Consider the following 19549-nt stretch of genomic DNA (forward strand, 5'->3'; position numbering starts at 1 on the left):
CACTATCTATGCAACAAATTCCAGGTGATCAATGAGAGGTTTGAAATGATATGATGGCATCCAATATTGACTACAGCAAGATAAATTTTCACATGTCAAGTTTAATGAAATTTTGGGCTTCAGGTTTGTAAGCCCTAGAAGACCTGAAGCAAATCCTGAGTTAATTCTAAATTCTGTGGCATTATTGAAGCCGTGGCATAAAAATGAATATTTTGAAAAAAAACCCGAGCCCCATTCTAAATTGATCTTTAGACTTTTGTTGTAGCGAGTTTGTGCTTGTTGCTATTCAAGGGTTCATTAATAAACTGATGTTTAACTTGCCATGGCTATGTTGAGCTCATAATGATGCCATTGACTATAGTAAGATTGTTGGCTATGTCATGATTAATGTACTTAAGTATGCTGAGTGAAAGGCTGCCTGAGCTAAGATGACAATTGTTGCCTTGATGACCAGGAAGAGGTTTTATACTGCGATGTGTATTGCTCTATCCAAGAATCTTTTTTACTAAAGCCTGCTACTGCCAGTTTTGTTGAAATAGGAAGGGTATTTGGAAGAATCATTTATAGTAGGAGTGCTAACATTATGGCCTAACAGAAAAATGACTGATTTAGTACTAAAGCAGCAAGATTGATAGTAATCAAAAGGACAACTTGGTACAAAAATTGAAAATCCTAGACCTATATTCAACATTATAGGTCTTGATTGAGGTACTAAAGACTGGTGATACCAAAAAAAATGGAGTTTCCACCATCACTTTTGCACCATGTTGATTATGATTTTCACTACACCTTTAACCCATCTACACACGGTGCAAGGTTGCTGTTGGGTATGCTTCTTTGTTTATGGGGTATTGCAGTGTATTTTTGTGTTGCTGAAGGATGAACACGTTTAGAGTAACAAAGGTAAATTTTTAACACCCAGTCGAGGTTGCTAGAACAAGAATAAAAAACACAAGATATGGAACAATTGATAGTTTTGCAGAAAGATCTTCAACAGAAGGCAGAGGCAGAGGCAGAAGCATCTCAGTTGAATGCTGAAAAGGACAATTTAGAACAACATTATTTGAACATTTGTTTAGTTTGATTTGCACTCTATCTAAACATTTGTTTAGCTTGATTTGCACTTTATCTAAGAAGAAGTCATATAAATATCCAAAAGAAAAAATAATCAGCTGTGAATAAGAGTCATATATGTCTGGAAGGGTTTGTTAAAAGAAATGTAGAGAACTATGTAGGAGGCTCTTTCTCAGATTCAGCCCGTGAAGTTAGAGCCAAAACCAAGTCAGAGTTAAAGCCTGAGAGTCTGAATATAGCTAGAGCAGAATTTTGAGCAAGAGCCAAAGCCAAGCGACAAGATCTGAAACCCACAGGACCCAGATTAAGCATGTGGAAAGTAAAGATAAAGATCTAGTTGATGGGGCCATAAACTAAGAAACGAAGGTTTGATCTGTAATCATACCTGTAACTAATTATTAAATATGGACATTAATGCCACTCTTGTAGCAGATTAGCCCTTAAAGGGTTTCCCAAAGATCATTTTTACCATATGCACGAAGGTAAATGGGGCGCTGTCGTTGTGAGGATGCAGCACCTGCTGCAAGAAGAAGACCAACAATGGAGAAAAATGATGTGGTCAATGCATGCAGCACCGACTAGAGGAATCTGAATCCAAAACCAAACCAGATATAGGCGAAAGACAAACCAGAGGGTTGAACAAACACGAGAGTTTGAGCTACAGCCACAGCCGGTGGCACAAGGTCTCGTCACCATAGGTAGGCCCATTGAAGGAGAAAAGAGGAATCTTGCTTATGGGGGCCATAAACTTGATGCAAGGTCTCGCGACCTGGTAGATAATGCCCCATGGAATATTCCAATGGAATTGAAATGTTTCATGTGGTTGGTGATCCATAACAGGATACTTACATGGGATAATCTCCTCAAAAGAGGCTTCCAAGGTCCTAACAGGTGTTTTATGAAAAAAAATGTAGAAGACGTGGATCATCTCTTTCTGACATGCCCATTTTCAGTCTCAATTTGGAGAGGAGTATTACCCTCTTAACCTACAAGCAGCATAGCATTCGAGCTCCATAGATAGGTGCATTTCTCTGTGGGTTGAGGAGAACAGGACATTTCAAACATTACCCTTCTATATTCTGTGGGGCATATGGAAAAGTAAGAACGAGAAGATATTTGAAAGAGACTACCCCAGATATAAGAGGCGCCTGTTTAAAGATATTTTCATATTTTATGGAAATAGGGCCAACAAAAGAGAAGGTTAACTCGAGACAAATCCAACATAAAGAGATTTGGTCACAAAATGAGCTTGTACTAATAGGATCTGTGGCGGGGGGGTTTTTCTTGTATAAAAGCATGGCAACTACTTTCAATTTTGTTGGAATAGTGGTACACGGACTAATAAAAGAGCATCGCAATTAGCTCTTTAGGGGGCACTCCTATTTGCTAACTGGCTAGCTATAGAGGATTTATCAGTTTTGGGAACCCCAAAGTGATTCTGGATTGGGTACAGAGATCCACTTTTGGGCAACCTTCCCTTATCTTCTGGATGCTACGCATCAGATCTTTCATGGGATCCTTCCAGAAAGTGACTTTCAGTCATATATTCAGAGAACAGAACCAAGAGGCAGATTTTCTCTCTAAGAAGAGTTGTTTCCAAGCACCGGGAAAGATCTTCTTCACCGCTTTTGACAATGGCATCCTCATCAGCACATGGAGTTTTAATTATTAAGGACATCACTGACTGTTCACTGAGAACGATCCTCATATGTCTTTTCAAGTTTTCTGTTTATTTTCTTTTCTTTTTGAAGAATGTATGGGAAATAATATAACAATGTCGCTGAGAAGGAAAGTTAGAGAGGTAAGAAATCTGTAATGATGTTATAGACCTTTAGAGACGCTAGTAGATACATAGTGATTAAGATCCAAAATTATAAAATCTTCTGAGTTTCTACTGAGACTTATCTAGAACATAGAGTTACATGGACATAAGATCTGTCACTACTGCAAATGTATTTACTTTTATTTTGATTAATGGAAGTTAGGAGGTTTTTTTTCTCTGAAAAATCACAAATGTTTAGCCTACAAATAAATGTGCAAAAGTATCGTATATAAGCCAATAATAATAATTAATTCTCTATCTAATCATAACCTCTTAAACAATATATTTAAATTTAAACCCCAATTCAACATCTACAACTTGTGCAAAGTAAAAAAGCATCAAAATACATCTTAAACACAAACTAGCATGAAGTTGCATCCAAAAAGGCAGGGCAAAGACTACAGAGTAAACAAAATGAATAATTAATGTTAACCCTGTAACCTCTAACCACCCTTCCTTTGTCTAGCAGAGACATAAAAACTCTGAATATTCAATTGTCAATAGCTGGGTGGGGGTTGCTGTGTTGGCAGTAAGCCAAAGCGCTTCTTCAGCAAAGTGCGATGCTTTGAGTATTTATCATCTGGAGAAAACCGTGCTATAACACAAGAAACCTCATGAGATAAAAGATTTTAAAAACATCAATGCAGCAATGCTATCCTCACATATTAATGACATGACATCAAATAAAGTAGTATTATCATAAAAATAAAGGAGACATACCAGGGTGGGCTGACTGTGTTGGAGACCCTACGGGGGAATCCTTCTGCAAGAAAAAAACACATTAAATTAATGTGTGACTCAACATGTAAGTTAGTTTACGCTACATTGCATTGAATATAGAATATAAAAGCACTCATTAGTATCCCTTCATATCTACTTCCTAGCAACAGTGTGGAAGCAAACTCCACACATAAGACAGCATGCCTTCAACCAAAGGTCATTTACATATCAATCTCTGCGTAATTTATGCCAAGCAACATACATGACTATCTAGTATCCAGGTTTCAAGCTTGATCAGAAAAGCATTAAAACAGGCAATCTGGGTAGCAGAGTTTAAGAGCGACGGGTTTCTGCTTGTAAGAGGCTGAATGGACTCAGATATGGAGACCTTGTTTCTGTGGAAGAAAGACCGAAATCTTTTTTCTGTGGATGGAGCGAAGTTCAAGAAGGATCTTATCTCTGTAAAGATATTTTATCTTTGTTGAAGGGCAGAATCCCTAGAAGATCCGAGACCTTTTTTTCTATGGAGGGTCGAAGCCCTAGAGGAGGCCAAGAACCTCAGTCTGTAAACAGAAGGGACCGAAACCAGATCTACTGCCTAGATTGAGTTCTGAGGTCTGTTTTGTTCAGATCCATAATTATTGTCTAAGTTGACCTAGGTTGACTTGTGAATATTAAAATGTACCTTTGTTGAACTGAAGAATTTCTCCTAGAAAGGATTGTTGGTTTTTCTCTCAAGTTTGGACTTCCCAGGTGAAATTTTTGTGTCCCTTTGTATGCTAAGTGCTTGGCTATCTCTTTATGATCCTACTATCATTATTGCATTATGGTTAAGAACTTGTTTAAGAGATCATTGGAAGTAATTATCAGATTAGAAGATCGTGAAACATCAACATGGTATCAGAGGGATGGTAAAAAAGCAGCCTTAATAAAGTTCTAGTCCAAGTTCTGTCAACAATGCTTTTGACCAAGACAAAGAGAGACCAAAATTCTGTCTAAGGCCTTAGAAGACTATGAAGGGCCGATAGGTCTTAGGATTGACCTCAGGAAGGCCTCAGGACTGATTGAGCAGAGGCCGAGCAGCCTCGGAAGTGGCCAAGAGGTGCGAAGGCCTGTGAAATAGCTAGTGAAGTTCTTAATAATTGGACCAAGGATATCATCAACATACTTATAAGCATTCTTAAAATCCTTTTGTTACTGATGAACTTCTAAATTGTTTTTCCAATAGGGATCCTTTGGGAGGAGGATGTTGACATTGAATTCTTAATTTGGATTCCATAAATCTCTAACTGCTTATGAATGATAATGACATAAGCTGTTGTGAAAAATCTTGGCCATGAGCAGGTCAGAGCTTGTACCAAGCTAGGAGAGTGGTGATACAAGTTAAATTATCTAAGAGGATTTGAAATCTTTTGCATCCCTGTTGACGAAAATTGTTTCACCATTGATTGCCTTTAGCTTCAAGGATTATATCAGAGGACACGCAAATAACATTTGTGGATTTTATCTTCTACTTGCTGCATGTTGTAATCTATGTACTGAAGGAATTTTTCATAAGCTAATGTTTCATCTGAGGATCTAAATGTGTAGATTACAGAGGGATTGTTTTGGCCTGCCTCTGAGGGAAGTCTAAGGATCTCTTATGATATTTGGAGAAAAGACCTACAATTGACACAAAGTCAAACCTTTTTGAGAAGATTCTTCGGTGAAAATCACATAGAGATACTTTTGTTGACCAACCAGTGTGGTTCATTCGTCAAACTCTTGTTCACTATCTATGCAACAAATTCCAGGTGATCAATGAGAGGTTTGAAATGATATGATGGCATCCAATATTGACTACAGCAAGATAAATTTGGACATGTCAAGTCTGATGAAATTTTGGGCTTGGGTTTGTAAGCCCTAGAAGACCTGAAGCAAATCCTGAGTTAATTCTAAATTCTGTGGCATTATTGAAGCCATGGCATAGAATCGAATATTTTGAAACAAAACCCGAGCCCCATTCTAAATTGATCTTTAGACTTTTGTTGTAGCGAGTTTGTGCTTGTTGCACTTCAAGGGTTCATTAATAAACTGATGTTTAACTTGCCATGGCTATGTTGAGCTCATAATGATGCCATTGACTATAGTAAGATTGTTGGCTGTGTCATGATTAATGTACTTAAGTATGCTGAGTGAAAGGCTGCCTGAGCTAAGATGACAATTGTTGCCATGATGACCAGGAAGAGGTTTTATACTGCGATGTGTATTGCTCTATCCAAGAATATTTTTTACTAAAGCCTGCTACTGCCAGTTTTGTTGAAACAGGAAGGGTATTTGGAAGAATCATTTATAGCAGGAGTGCTAACATTATGGCCTAACAGAAAAATGACTGATTTAGTACTAAAGCAGCAAGATTGATAGTAATCAAAAGGACAACTTGGTACAAAAATTGAAAATCCTAGACCTATATTCAACATTATAGGTCTTGATTGAGGTACTAAAGACTGGTGATACCAAAAAAAATGGAGTTTCCACCTCCTGCACCTTTCACGCCATATAACTATTGTGAATGGAAGCGAAGGATTCTACTTTAACGTGTAGACTTTCTCTCAAAGCAGAAGCCAGAGGGCTTAAAGAATGAGACTTACCTTTAACGTGTAGACTTTCTCTCCATTTTCATTGATATAAAACATGAGATACATTGTTGCTGGTGCAGGGTCTTCGGAATCACTCCAAATGTGTGTTTGTATGACTGTCTGTAAATTATGAGGTAGAGGCACTAGAAGCATCTCAGTTGAATGCTGAAAAGGACAATTTAGAACAACATTATTTGAACATTTGTTTAGTTTGATTTGCACTCTATCTAAACATTTGTTCATATAAATATCCAAAAGACAAAATAATCAGCAGTGAATAAGAGTCATATATTTCTGGAAGGGTTTGTTAAAAGAAATGTAGAGAACTATGTAGGAGGCTCTTTCTCAGATTCAGCCCGTGAAGCTAGAGCCAAAACCAAGTCAGAGTTAAAGCCTGAGAGTCTGAATATAGCTAGATCAGAAGTTTGACCAAGAGCTAAAGCCAAGCGACAAGATCTGAAACCCACCAGACCCAAATTAAGCATGTGGAAAGTAAAGATAAAGATCCAGTTGATGGGGCCATCAACTAAAGAAGGAAGGTTTGATCTGTAATCATACCTGTAACTAATTATTAAATATGGACATTAATGCCACTCCTATAGCAGAGTAGCCCATAAAGGGTTTTCCGGAGATCATTTTTACCATATGCATGAAGGTAAATGGGGCGCTTCCGTTGGAAGGATGCAGCACCTGCTGCAAGAAGAAGACCAACAATGGAGAAAAATGCTGTGGTCAATGCATGCAGCACCGGTTGGAGGAATCTGAATCCAAAACCAAGCCAGATCTGGTCAAAAGCCAAACTGCAATTTCTAGTTTTTTGTCATAGAAATCTTGGCAATTTCCAGTCTTCCGTCACGGAAGTCTGGGAAGTTAAAACCCAAAATCATTAAAAACAAATGATTGAAAACTAAAAACAATCGAGACTACACAGTCCATTTTGAAATTTATGCCCTTGCCATTTGAAATTTACCTTGACAATGGCCAGGAGATTCAAGCAAGATTGTGGATGATTGGAGGATTGAACTGCACAATGGCCAGGAGATTCAAGCAAGATCCTGGACGATTGAAATTTATGAGCAAATTCAAGAAAGCGGACATGGATTCGTAGAGCAATGTTTCATAAAACCTACGGAAGTCGTTATTTATATGGTTTCAAGGTAAGATATGGATAGTTTCAGTTATAACAAGAACTTTAATCTAATGGTTGTAAACATTTTAATCATCTAACATGAAATCAAATGGATCATAGCAAGACAGGTAAGGCAAGAGGAAAGTTGATTTCAAAGGGAAACGCCTTACGGCGTAAAAATGAAAGCAAAAATTGAAGTGTTTTAGTTTTTCATTACTATTTTTTATTTTTTTAATGTAATTATTATTTTATTATATTTTAAATATAACATTACATGACAACATATCTTGGCACAATGACAACGTATCCCTTATCCTGGGCTATAAAGCGTCTCTTCATGCAATTATTATTACATTACTTATAAAAAATTAATATATGACCTAAATATATACATTCAAAAGCAAAATTGGATAGAAACATTTGGTTAGTTTTAATTAGAAACATTATAAAACATCCATAATCTCACTCATAGTATGTTCCCTCATTCATTCATTTTCACTCTCAAAACCATAAATTAGATATTTTAACATAATAATAATAAAAAAACTTATTTCACCCCATATATATATGTGTGTGTGTGTGTGTGTGTGTGTGTGTGTGTGTGTGTGTGTGTGTGTGCATAGTGTAATTAGTAGAAGAAATGATGTTTTTTTAGAATAGTGTAGAGACTTTTAGAATTTTGAGTTAAAGTTGTTTGATTTATAAAATTCTAGTGCTCAATGGTTTTTTAGGGTACTAAATCCATTTATGCATTCAAAAATGTATTTTAAACAACAAAAATTTACAATATTATTTGAGATTAGCGTCCAATGAAAAAACTATTTCATCTATAAATTAAACTACACTAGTATCCATATATATAAAACTAACTAATATTTATTTTATATATTGAATATGTGAGTGTCTCCCACAAAGATTAAAAATTTAATTATTTTTTAATAAAAAGAAAAAATATAATTTATTTAATATTTAGGATAAAATTAATATATTGTATTTAAAATAATATTCATAGTAAGTAAAAAAATTCAATATGGCTCATATTTATGGATAATGAAAATAAAAATTTTATTATTATTGTCCTCTAAATTGGAAACATGTTATTTTTTTTATAAAATAATTTGTTTATCAAAATCATAAACAAAGCCCTTTTTATTTAAATTTTCTGTATAGAAACTCTAATAATGATAACCATCCACATACATATATCAAAAGTTAATGGTATAAAGTAAATTTAATGGTATAATTCATATATACATATTACATTGTATTATGATAATTCAGAGTTAAAATGTTTTTTTATATTATTTAATATGTAAATTGATTACAGAGAGAGAGAACCATCGACATACATATATAAAAAGTTAATGGTATAAAGTAAATTTAATGGTATAATTCATATATACATATTACATTGTATTATGATAATTCAGCGTTAAAATGTTTTTTATATTATTTAATATGTAAATTGATTAGAGAGAGAGAGATAACCATCCACATACATATATAAAAAGTTAATGGTATAAAGTAAATTTAATGGTATAATTCATATATACATATTACATTGTATTATGATAATTCAGAGTTAAAATGTTTTTTATATTATTTAATATGTAAATGTGAGAGAGAGAGAGTATTTAATATGTAAATTGAGAGAGATAACCATCCACATACATATATAAAAAGTTAATGGTATAAAGTAAATTTAATGGTATAATTCATATATACATATTACATTGTATTATGATAATTCATAGTTATATTATTTAATATGTAAATTGATTAGTTAGAGAGAGAGAGATAATATGCTATGATTGTTTTATTGAAAGATAATATGCTATGATTGTTTTATTGAGAGATAATATTCTATTATTGTTTTATTGAGAGATAATATGCTATGATTGTTTTATTGAGAGAGATAATATGCTATGATTGTTTTATTGAAAGATAATATGCTATGATTGATTTATTGAATTTGTTTATTTGATTGTGAAAATTGGAGAGCGGACGGAAGAATTTTGTAAAAATATATTTTGTTAAGATAATTTAGTAATTAATTATAAATAGAAAGGCATTAAGATAAGAAATGGATTCAATTTTCTTTTCTACTTTCTCATTTGAAGAAAAAGTGAGAGATATTGTGGAAAATAAATTAAAAATAAAATAAATGTTGTTGTTGTGATGTTTGAAATAAAACTTGGGGTGACAAAGTGTTGTGATTAAGGGGTGAAGATAAATTAGAGAGTATAATTGGTGTGAAGGTCTTTTCATTGGTTCAACTTATCTTTTTTTCTCTAATATATTCGAAGGTCATGTGAAAATCCAATGGGAACAAGGTGCCAGAATCACACATTTTGTATATTTTAAAGGAAAGTAAAGATAAGAAGGAATGATGAAGCTGATATCTATATCCATGTGCAAATATATAGCTACTAATACATGTCCAATATCTATATCCATGTGCAAATATATAGCTACTAATACATGTCCAACTTGCAAAATTCCAAACAGGACCATACTTGTTAAGGGTTTATAACACACTCATGGTCAAGTTTTACAACATAACTCATATCCTTTACAATCCAACTAAAGGCCAAAATATCATTGTGTTGCATATACAAGTGATGTTATTAATTGATAAATTTTACGAACATTTTCAAAACATGTGATTTACAATGGTGGCCATAATCAACTAATTAAAAAGTATACCCATCTCTTACCTGTCCATGCAAATGGGATTTCTTCCTATAGTTGGTTTCATTGTTGAACTACTTGATTTGTCGGTTCCTTCACAAGCGATTTCACATGCTTATGGTCCTTCTTCAGGCATAACTCTGGATGGAGCTTCCAACATGTGGCTCTTTGATGTCCATTCTTATTGCAATGCTTGTAATGATTTTCCTTCTTTGAGACTTTGTTGACCATGTTTTGTGTCTCTTTCTTAGGCAACCTATCCTTCCTTAAATGGTTTTTCTTGGTGTAACACTAGCAAATATAGCTTGCCTTAACTCTTCTTTTGAAATGCTCACTATTACTAGAATTTTGTGATGTTCTCTCAACATCCTTTAATGAATCATAATTGTCGCTTGAAGACTTTCCTGTGTCTGCGGGTTTGGAGATTCCTTCTATTCTGACATAGCCAAATCCTACATACCGATGTAGTTCCACCACTTGGATGGGATTCGCAATGCCCTAGCCATTAACTCCTGGGTCATTTCCTTCATATCTCATCTTCTTCATTATGTTTGAACTAATCCCTATAGTTATGCTTTTCAAATGCACCAAAATCATCATCATAATGAAGAAATGAAACTGAAGAACCACATACACTATTTACCTCAGTTCTTTATTCTAAAGTGGGTGATGATGGCTTCACTAAGCCTTTGCTACACTTCAACTTTTTCAAGGACTCTTATATAGCTTGTAAATGAACTTGAAATCCTTACTTATCCTCTTATGTTTCTCATACAATATTCTCAATTCAACATTCTTTTCTTGAATGCTCTGGTTAATCTCCTCAATTTATTGGAGGCATGCATTCTTTGGTGCTATTCTCTTCTTTGCTGCAACACTAGTTGCAATCTTCATCTCATCTCTTGATTCAAAACGTAGGTCAATTGGTACATCACCTATGATCCCAATAGTTGTGATCTTCATCTCATCGCATGAAATAGAACCTAGGTCAATTGGTACAACACATGCAATCCCAACAGTTGTAATCTTTATCTCATCGTTTGAATCATATCCAAGGTCTTGTTGCATTGAAGCAACTATTTTCTACTTCCCTTTTCCACCATACTTCTTTGGCTTTCATTATATATGTAGTTTCCAGTAATTCTCCTCATATTTCCCTTCTTTCTTCCAATGAGTACAAGAGGTATTTTGTTCCTTTTTCCTTGTTGTTTCTTCCTTCTTCACTTGGTTTTATTTTCCATACTTTCTTCTTTTTTCAAGGTGCATGAATTTCACACTAGCCACATCAAGAGTAGTCGGTTCAAATAAAAACAATGAATGTTGAAGATAATTATGTAAGGAAGCAATATATTTCATCAAAGTCTCATGCAAATATAAAGGAATGTCCAATGCCAAATATTGCTTACTAAATTCCTTTGTGAAACATTGAATATTCCAACCTTTGCTTTGTTTCAAATGTTTCCATTCTATCATGACTTTCTATTGATATCCTAATGGATAAAATTTTCCTTTTAATGTAGAAACAAATTCAGATGAAGAACAAAGGAGTTTATGCATATTCTTGCTACCTTTTTGAAGTTTTCTCTCCCACCATGCATGTAATGACCGTCCTCTACTATAAATATTAGTATTTTTATTTTTACTAAAACTAAACTATGATGACAAAATAGTCATGAAAAATGATAACATAATATGTATATAATGTTATATTGATAAATGCGTAACATAGATATCATGTTTTATGTATATAATGTTTTATTCGTAATGATGAACCACAGAGGTTGGTTCAAAATGTTGATTCCAACAAACATGAATGCGATGACTTCGGAAGATAACACTACACAGAACATAGATCGCAGAAGCCTCAAATCATTAAATTAGAAACACTTGAAAAATGAGCACATGTAGATGAGATTCTATATATGATAACCTTTCCATGATAATAATTCTAGAAATAATTGTGGGTAACTTAATAGATGGGAGAGAAATATCCATTAAGTTCTTAGCTGGAGATAAATGCTAAGCTCGAATTGGCATAAAGTGTCGCTAGTGGATGAAAGCAAGCCTTTCGTTGAAAAGAAAACCATAAAAGTGGGACGCCACTTGAGGAAAAGTCCCACATGGAAAGAAGGCATAAAATGCCAATTGCAAGGGTCAACAACATTGTTAGTAACTTCGCAAATGAATCTCTACTCGAGGGTGAACTGAGAAGAGGAATTATATGGTTGTGAGGAAAGAAATGTTCTAGTTTCAAGTGTGCACTATCTACGTATTATTGGTTAGATTGTTAATTCTTTGCTTAAATGTTGCAGGATTGGTAAAGGTTTCTTTCTTTTCTGTGCAATAGTTATTTTAGCATAGCATGCAAGATATGACGATGTGAGAAGAATCTGTATTTTATATGAGAATGTCTATTCTATTCTGTTAGTATTTATGGAACAGAACAAAAAGGATTAATATTATTATTATTATTCTGCAACTCTAAAAAAAATAATTTTGAAATTTCATTGAGTGAATATTTTTATATGGTTGGTACTCTCGAATGTTGGAACATAATATTGCTCCATCCCTCCAAATATTCTCCTTTTCCCTATGGTCATGAATCATGATCTTAGGAAAATTATTATTATATATTCTTAGAGTGGAAAGAGTAATTGAAAGGTATATATTACATAACTACTCATACGCTAGGAATTGAAAGTAATAAATAATGATGAGTTTACCATAGAGCTGAAAAAAAAAGATTGGCATATACGTAAGAGGTCAGTTCTTTTCAGGATTACAATTAATAGGAGTATATCACTCTTTTATAATGAAGATTTAACCAAGAATATAATTTGGAAAGGAAATATAACACTTGAATGACAATCATAGGTATCTGTAACAATGGTATTTATTGCATATTGGCTTTGGGTTTGAGGTATGGACCTTATCGTATTAAGAAAATGTATCAAACAGGACTATAATTTCATTTGAGGTTCCCTATTAAGGTTAGAAAACTAGTATAACTACCCTTTTTCTGAGCATTGACTATAGTAATAGAGGAAAATAATAATAAAATTATTACAGTTCCATTGGTTACCTAAAGGAGGGATTGAGGCACCTCCCATAGTCAATCAATTGAACCACTTTGGAGAATAGGAGAAAACACAACAACTAGATCTGGTGTTTGAGGAGTCATGCTCCTCTCAAGACAATCGACAAACATAATTTTCAAAAACTGCAGGAATCCAAGAGATAACTTCTACTTGAGGACGTGAATTATAAACTGCACTAACATATAGAAGTGGTAATATAACATCTAGGGGACATTGTTAACCCCAAAATTATAGCATGATAAAAAGAATGAAAATACTTTTTTTACTTTCCTTGCTTTTTTTAACTCAAGAAAAAAATGAAAATAGTTGTCCATGTGCGAACTAGAAGAGGGGGAAACTAATAGCGAACCAGTATGTAATATAAAGTGAATTAGTTTGGAATCATTAGGACACCACATGCATAATATATCATCATATAAATAATATTTCATCACAAAAATAATATATCATCATAGAAATAATAATTCATCACAGAAATAATATATCATCATAGAAATAGGGACAACACATGAAGGAAATATATTATATCGATGTTAATATAGTCCCATTAACAACATCATATGAAATGGAATTATTATAAACAAAGTCTATTGAGTTAACATAGGCCCAAGGGCTTGCATTTAGTCCTAACAAAATCAACCAATCAACTAAAATTAATTACCTAAAACAGAGTGGAACCATGCATGGAAGCATAGTTCCAAATTACAAGAAAAGGTTGATCATGAACTGCCATGAAAATATCATAGAAAAGCGTAAACCCGGAAAAGTTCCGTAGTAGCATAGGAAACAATTGCATCTGGTGATGAGGGTTGTCAATGAAAATGTTGAACCCTGCTACTTGTAGCGAATGTAAACAAAATGTTTTTTATACAAATTTGTGGTCCCAAAATTCCAATGAGACGAAGAAGGTTCCGTTGACCTGGAGAAAAATTTAGGATGACACATAAGTAACTAAGGAATGGGCCCTATTAACTAGTGTACTTAAATTGTAGCCTATTGAGATATGGTACGTGTGTTAGAGAGCATACAAAAAAAAACACAGTAAGAACAGAGTCCCTGAATGAAGAAGGGGTAAGGTCTAGTAATTAAATAAATCATTAAAGTAGCTAAAATAAGAATTTGTAACTATGTTACTTGCTAGAAAATATGGGAAGAGGAGATAACGCTTGGAGCCATCTTTGGACATGCCTAGAACAAGAAAATAAAGGGTTATTATGAAAACCATACACTAGTAAACTATTCTTACACAAAAACTATGGAGCCAAAGAATACAAATTGGTACTTGGATGCCTGGCATAAAGAAATTCATGACCCATTTGTGAACACCAACGATGAGGCCACACCAACATGGGCCACTAGTTGCATTCCCTTACAAATTATAGAGACTGTGTAAATCACATCCCTGGAAACCAGAACCCAAATAATGGAACAAAAAAGAGAACCATCATTATAAAAATATAAAGGGATTAATGCAAGGAAAATAAAAATAAAAGGAAAAGGAAATACCTATAATATTTGTCATTCTCAACCTTATGTCGCCATGGAGCCTGCTAAGAAAACTGTGTGAACATGTACTCAGATATCTAGTGAAAAGGGAGGGAATTTTAGTGTAATCACTTGAGTATGATAGAGGGAGACACAATGGCGTCCATATGGAAGCCCAAGGAAAACGAAACAAGGGTATCAATTTGGTGTTTTTCTGGAAACCAGGAAGAGTAGTTATGCAAGTCCTCACCCTAAATGCAATGGCAGAATGGTAGAATGTGAGGCAGGGATAGGGTAACAGAATGAATTAGGGTTGCAAGTTTAGCTACATCGTTGATTTCTAGTGGAACACATCGCCATTGTTGAACAATTACCAAGAAAACCCTGATGCATCACATGGGTGCCCTACCTCATTATGTGAAGAGGGTGTCATGGTAGACTGATACTGGCTCAATTGGTAAGCTACAGGTGGGACAAAGGGGTCTACAGGTAAACCAATAGCACTAGGTATCTCGGGTGAGCCATATGACCATGGAGGGGGAGGCGTAGACATATATTTTAAGAAACATAGCCATTAATGCTAATTAATGAGGTCCTAAGTAAGAGCATATATCATTTGAGGGGTTAACAAAAAATTATAACATGTATAGCATAAAAAAAGCATTGCAATATGCGAAACCTTCAAATTATATCCATGCTGACATCCAACCTTAGCAAAGAGGTGTGTGAACCTAGAAGGAATCATCGTAGGTGTTAAATCATGGTAGCAACATTAGGATAATTGTGAACCAATTATACAAACACATAAGTGGAGTCAATCTTACTTCCATAAGGAATATAGGTCAAACTTGAGATAGTTGGAGTAATGCTGGAAGAGGATGTGTGTCTTTACGATAATAAAGGAGTTACTGTTGTAGATAAGTTCATTTTAGTTTAGAATGTTAATGCAAATAAATTAAGTTATTCTTTGGAAAAAAATTGGTTATGTTGTTTTTGAGAGGGGAGATATGACAATACAAGAGGTGTGCCTCCCAGTCAAAGAAATGAAAACTGGATCTTTGCCTCATCCTCTTTGATCTGTTGAATTCTGAAATATACGACAATATGTCTTATCCAATTATTTATCTTTTCTGCATTAGATTCTCCATTAAACATGGGGAAATCAAATTTTACATCCAAATTTAAAAAATAAAAATTAAAAAAATAAATTAAGAAAAAATTAAAAAAAAAAAAAAAAATAAATAAAAAAAAAAAAAAAAAAATAAAAAAATAAAAAAATAAAAAAAATTAATTTAGAAGCATTTATATGCTGATTAGTATAATGGTAGAAAAGAGATGAAGAAGTGGAACATTCACTTGAAGATGGAGATGGAGGTTCAAGAGGTTCTCCTCCATTTCCTTGATTTACTGAGCCATTTTCCTCTACTTTCTCTTTCTTCTTTTCCTTTTTTGCCACTCTCTTCTCATATTATGCAAAAAATTATCTACCTTATTTTTCATGTTGTAGAAAGAATTTTCAAAATCTTTCTCATTCTCACTATGAGTGCCATCATCTACCATTTTCCTTCTTTATTTTGCATGTCCAATATCTGGTTCAAAAGACTTAAGCTTTCCTTCACCCTTTTTGAGCTTAACCTTATTCACACTCGTAATTCACATCAACAAGAAAATCAATTTGATACCAAACTTGATCTGGTATGCCTCTGATACCAGTAGAATTGCATGCAAGATCACGTAAAAGCCACGTGTGCAAATACTTAAATAAAAAGAAACATAGATGATACCATAGAGATAAAACACACACAAATTTGATAACCGAGTTCATACAATGTGGACTACGTTTCCGAGCACTACTTCAATATAAGGGGATGCCACTTCAATCATCTTAGCAAAAATTAAAATGAGTATATGGAAAAATACATCATTATACCTCCAATATTAGGAGTGGCTTGAAGTTCCATTTCTCAAAACATAATAATCACAACACTAGAGGGTATGTCTCATCCTTTTGAGACTTTTGACTATAAACATGACCCAGCTTTGAAAGGTGCATTGTTGTCTCGAACTTCGTGTCTAGCAACTAATAAAAAATGTGAGATTTTGTCATGAGTCTGGATATCCACTCCTCATATGCAAAAATAAATTGTTCCATTGAAATCCTTGTGAAAATGTAGTTTAAATGAGTATAAACTCATCTATATTCCGCCACTCTCATACTTGGACCCCACAACGAATCTTCAAGATTCCTCAATAGCGTCTAAAAAGAATATTCTAAGAATATTTTGGGGAATATTCCCACAGAGTATGACTTTTCAAAATGCATGCCCATGTCAAGGTTCCACCCTCCTGGTCATGGTTCCACTGCCTCTGAATTTATTCCATTAGCCTTTGCTCACGGCTCCACTCTGTGACCCCTCCATCGGTCCGTTGATTAATGAAATTACAAGTTTATATACCACTGTGTCGGTGGGCATTCCAACATCCCCTGCAATTAGCACATAGGTTGGTTGGGAGGTCGGGGGTTCCAACCCTACCGTTCCCATATTTAGAACACAAACAACATGCAATTGGATTGTCTATTGAAAACTTCATCATCGAGTTGTATAACCATTCACAGATATTTTTGTTACAACTTCTCATAGGATATATAGCCACCATTACAACATGTCATATGTCTATTGCAATGCTAACCATCATGTGTTATATTAATCATTGTTGTTAAAACAAACCATAATTGTTGATTGTTACGGTTGGGTTAGAACTACGCATTTTTTCGTTTCGTCCCAAACTATGTATTGTTGGTCATATTATATCATCTATACACCATGAATCAGTTTCCAACATTCATTGTAACCGTTTCCTATAATTGTGACTGTAGATAAAAACTATTGATAGACTTCCATATTAAATCAGTTAAACTGTCGTGCCATTTTTGGCCGAAATTTGGCCACTTTTTATTGGTCAAACTGCGAACCATTCGTATAATTGTTACATATATATAACATATAATTTAAAAATCTTGTTGTTATATATATGTATTAAGACCATTGTCGAACACTGAAAAACTAACCATCGAATGACTTTAAGTATATGTGTTTTGTTATAGTAGTTTTCATTTAATTTAAATTGTGGGATGTTGGTTAGATTTGGTTGCCATTTAATTTGAAACCTTCCACCAAAAACATAACTCCCACAAATTATATTCGGTTGGGTTAGACCAACTAGCGAAAAATGGGGTGCTAAGTGGGACCATCTAATTGGGCCACGTGGCCTCCTATTATTGGGCCACTTAATGGAACTAAGTTTAGCGAGGTGTTACCATATTTGGCGATGATCCTAACTTTAACCCTAACTAAACCCTTCACCACATTTAGTAAGACTCTGCAAACTTTATCTACTAATTTGGCTAGAGTTCCACTTTGGCATTACTCCAAATTTAACTAGCATTATACTAAACTCTGTTTTCTAGAAAAGTTTGACTAAATCTTTTACTAAGCATAACTTTTACATAAAAACTCGGATTGAGGCACTGTTTGCACCTTTGGAAAAATTGCGATGATTTCTTTTATCTAGCCTTAGTTTCGTTGCAATCTGAGAAATTTTATTTTTATGCCATTAGGGATCCACCTATACCAGTAACCTTCAATATTCCTAGCTTTCCTATTAGCGAGACTCTAAATCCCGAACTCAGCATCTTCCAAAGAAAAAATATCTTTCTCTATATGAGCGTGTATAAATTTTCCCATGGCGCCTAAGGAGTCATAAAGATTCTTAAGATTTTTATTCCAATCCTTCAAGAGGATCGAGTTATCTTCTGTCATTTTACGAACAATAATATTCCTCCAAAATTTTCTAGGCTCAAATTTAGAGAGGTGAAGAAGACACTCATGCCTCTTATTCATATATACCACATTTTCTTCCTTTTGATAAGAGCTTTACACACACTAGTTTTCTCAAGCTTTATAGTTTCGCTAGGAGCATCTCTAATCACTTTCATGGCAAACTTACAATCCTTATCATACCAAGGGTTGGAAGTTCTATTTTTATTTTTATATCATACCTCGGTAGAGAATTTGTTAATGGTAGTTGTGTTGGTTGCTAATTTTTTCTATTTTACCCACCTTTTTATCCCTTTCCAAAACTCATTTCATGCCCTTGTTGGTCGATTAGCATTCTAAACAGCGAAGGTACACCTATTGTCATGTAGAATTTTTAATCAATGAAGCATAGTCATAGGCGATTATTGCCTAAAGAGACTTTCTAACTTAAGTTTTCATGCAAATTTGGAGCAATGATGATCAAAGGCATGATTCAACATATGATGACTATTGAGCTGGTAGCACAATTATTTGGATATCAACTGCAACCATGGATCAATCTATCGACAAGCACAAGTGTTATATTTGAATTATGTTGTATCTCAAGAAACCACTATGTATTTGTAGGCAGACAACTATCATAATCTTAGGCACTTTCAGTTGATTAATGAAATGTATAAGTAGTGATTACGGGGTAGGGAAAGCCACCGCTAGGAGATATATACTATTTTTGAGTTGTAACAACAAACCTCTATAATGATATTTTAATTAATACAACTGTTGATCCTTTGAGTATTTATAGATCTCTATCCCGCCATAGCCTTGATCAAGGAGTTGGGCCCGATATCTTGATTAGGTGTTGTTGGATTAGATGTGTGCGTAGGTTTATTTTGTTCTATGCTATCTCTTTTCTTTGTAATGATTTCAGTGTGTTTTTGTGAATCTTAACTTGATGTTACTCTCATTTGTTGTTACAGTTATAAATTGTTGTTACACAATTTTATGTTATGATTAAATGTTCAATGCTAGGTAGGGAAACTATGGCCTGCATAAACTTTGCATGATAGCCTTGAAGTAACTAGTTGAGCCTAAAC

General features: G+C 34.1%; 1 protein-coding gene across 1 annotated transcript; it reads right to left on the reverse strand.

Moving 5' to 3' along the window:
- Positions 1-3137: 3137 nt before the first annotated feature.
- On the reverse strand, positions 3138-6383 carry LOC149208474 (H/ACA ribonucleoprotein complex subunit 3-like protein). Its single transcript, XM_089394078.1, has 3 exons — positions 6247-6383; positions 3617-3659; positions 3138-3491 (listed from the first exon to the last, which is right to left on the reverse strand). The coding sequence occupies exons 1-3, from the start codon at positions 6298-6300 to the stop codon at positions 3394-3396; spliced, it is 195 nt and encodes a 64-aa protein (XP_089250204.1). The 5' UTR covers positions 6301-6383; the 3' UTR covers positions 3138-3393.
- Between the last annotated feature and the right edge of the window lie 13166 nt (positions 6384-19549).

The sequence above is a fragment of the Pinus tabuliformis genome, chromosome 1_2 (genome assembly GCF_031772625.1).
Source record: "Pinus tabuliformis cultivar Carrire ecotype Pingquan chromosome 1_2, CPIR1, whole genome shotgun sequence".
Lineage (NCBI taxonomy): Eukaryota > Viridiplantae > Streptophyta > Pinopsida > Pinales > Pinaceae > Pinus > Pinus tabuliformis.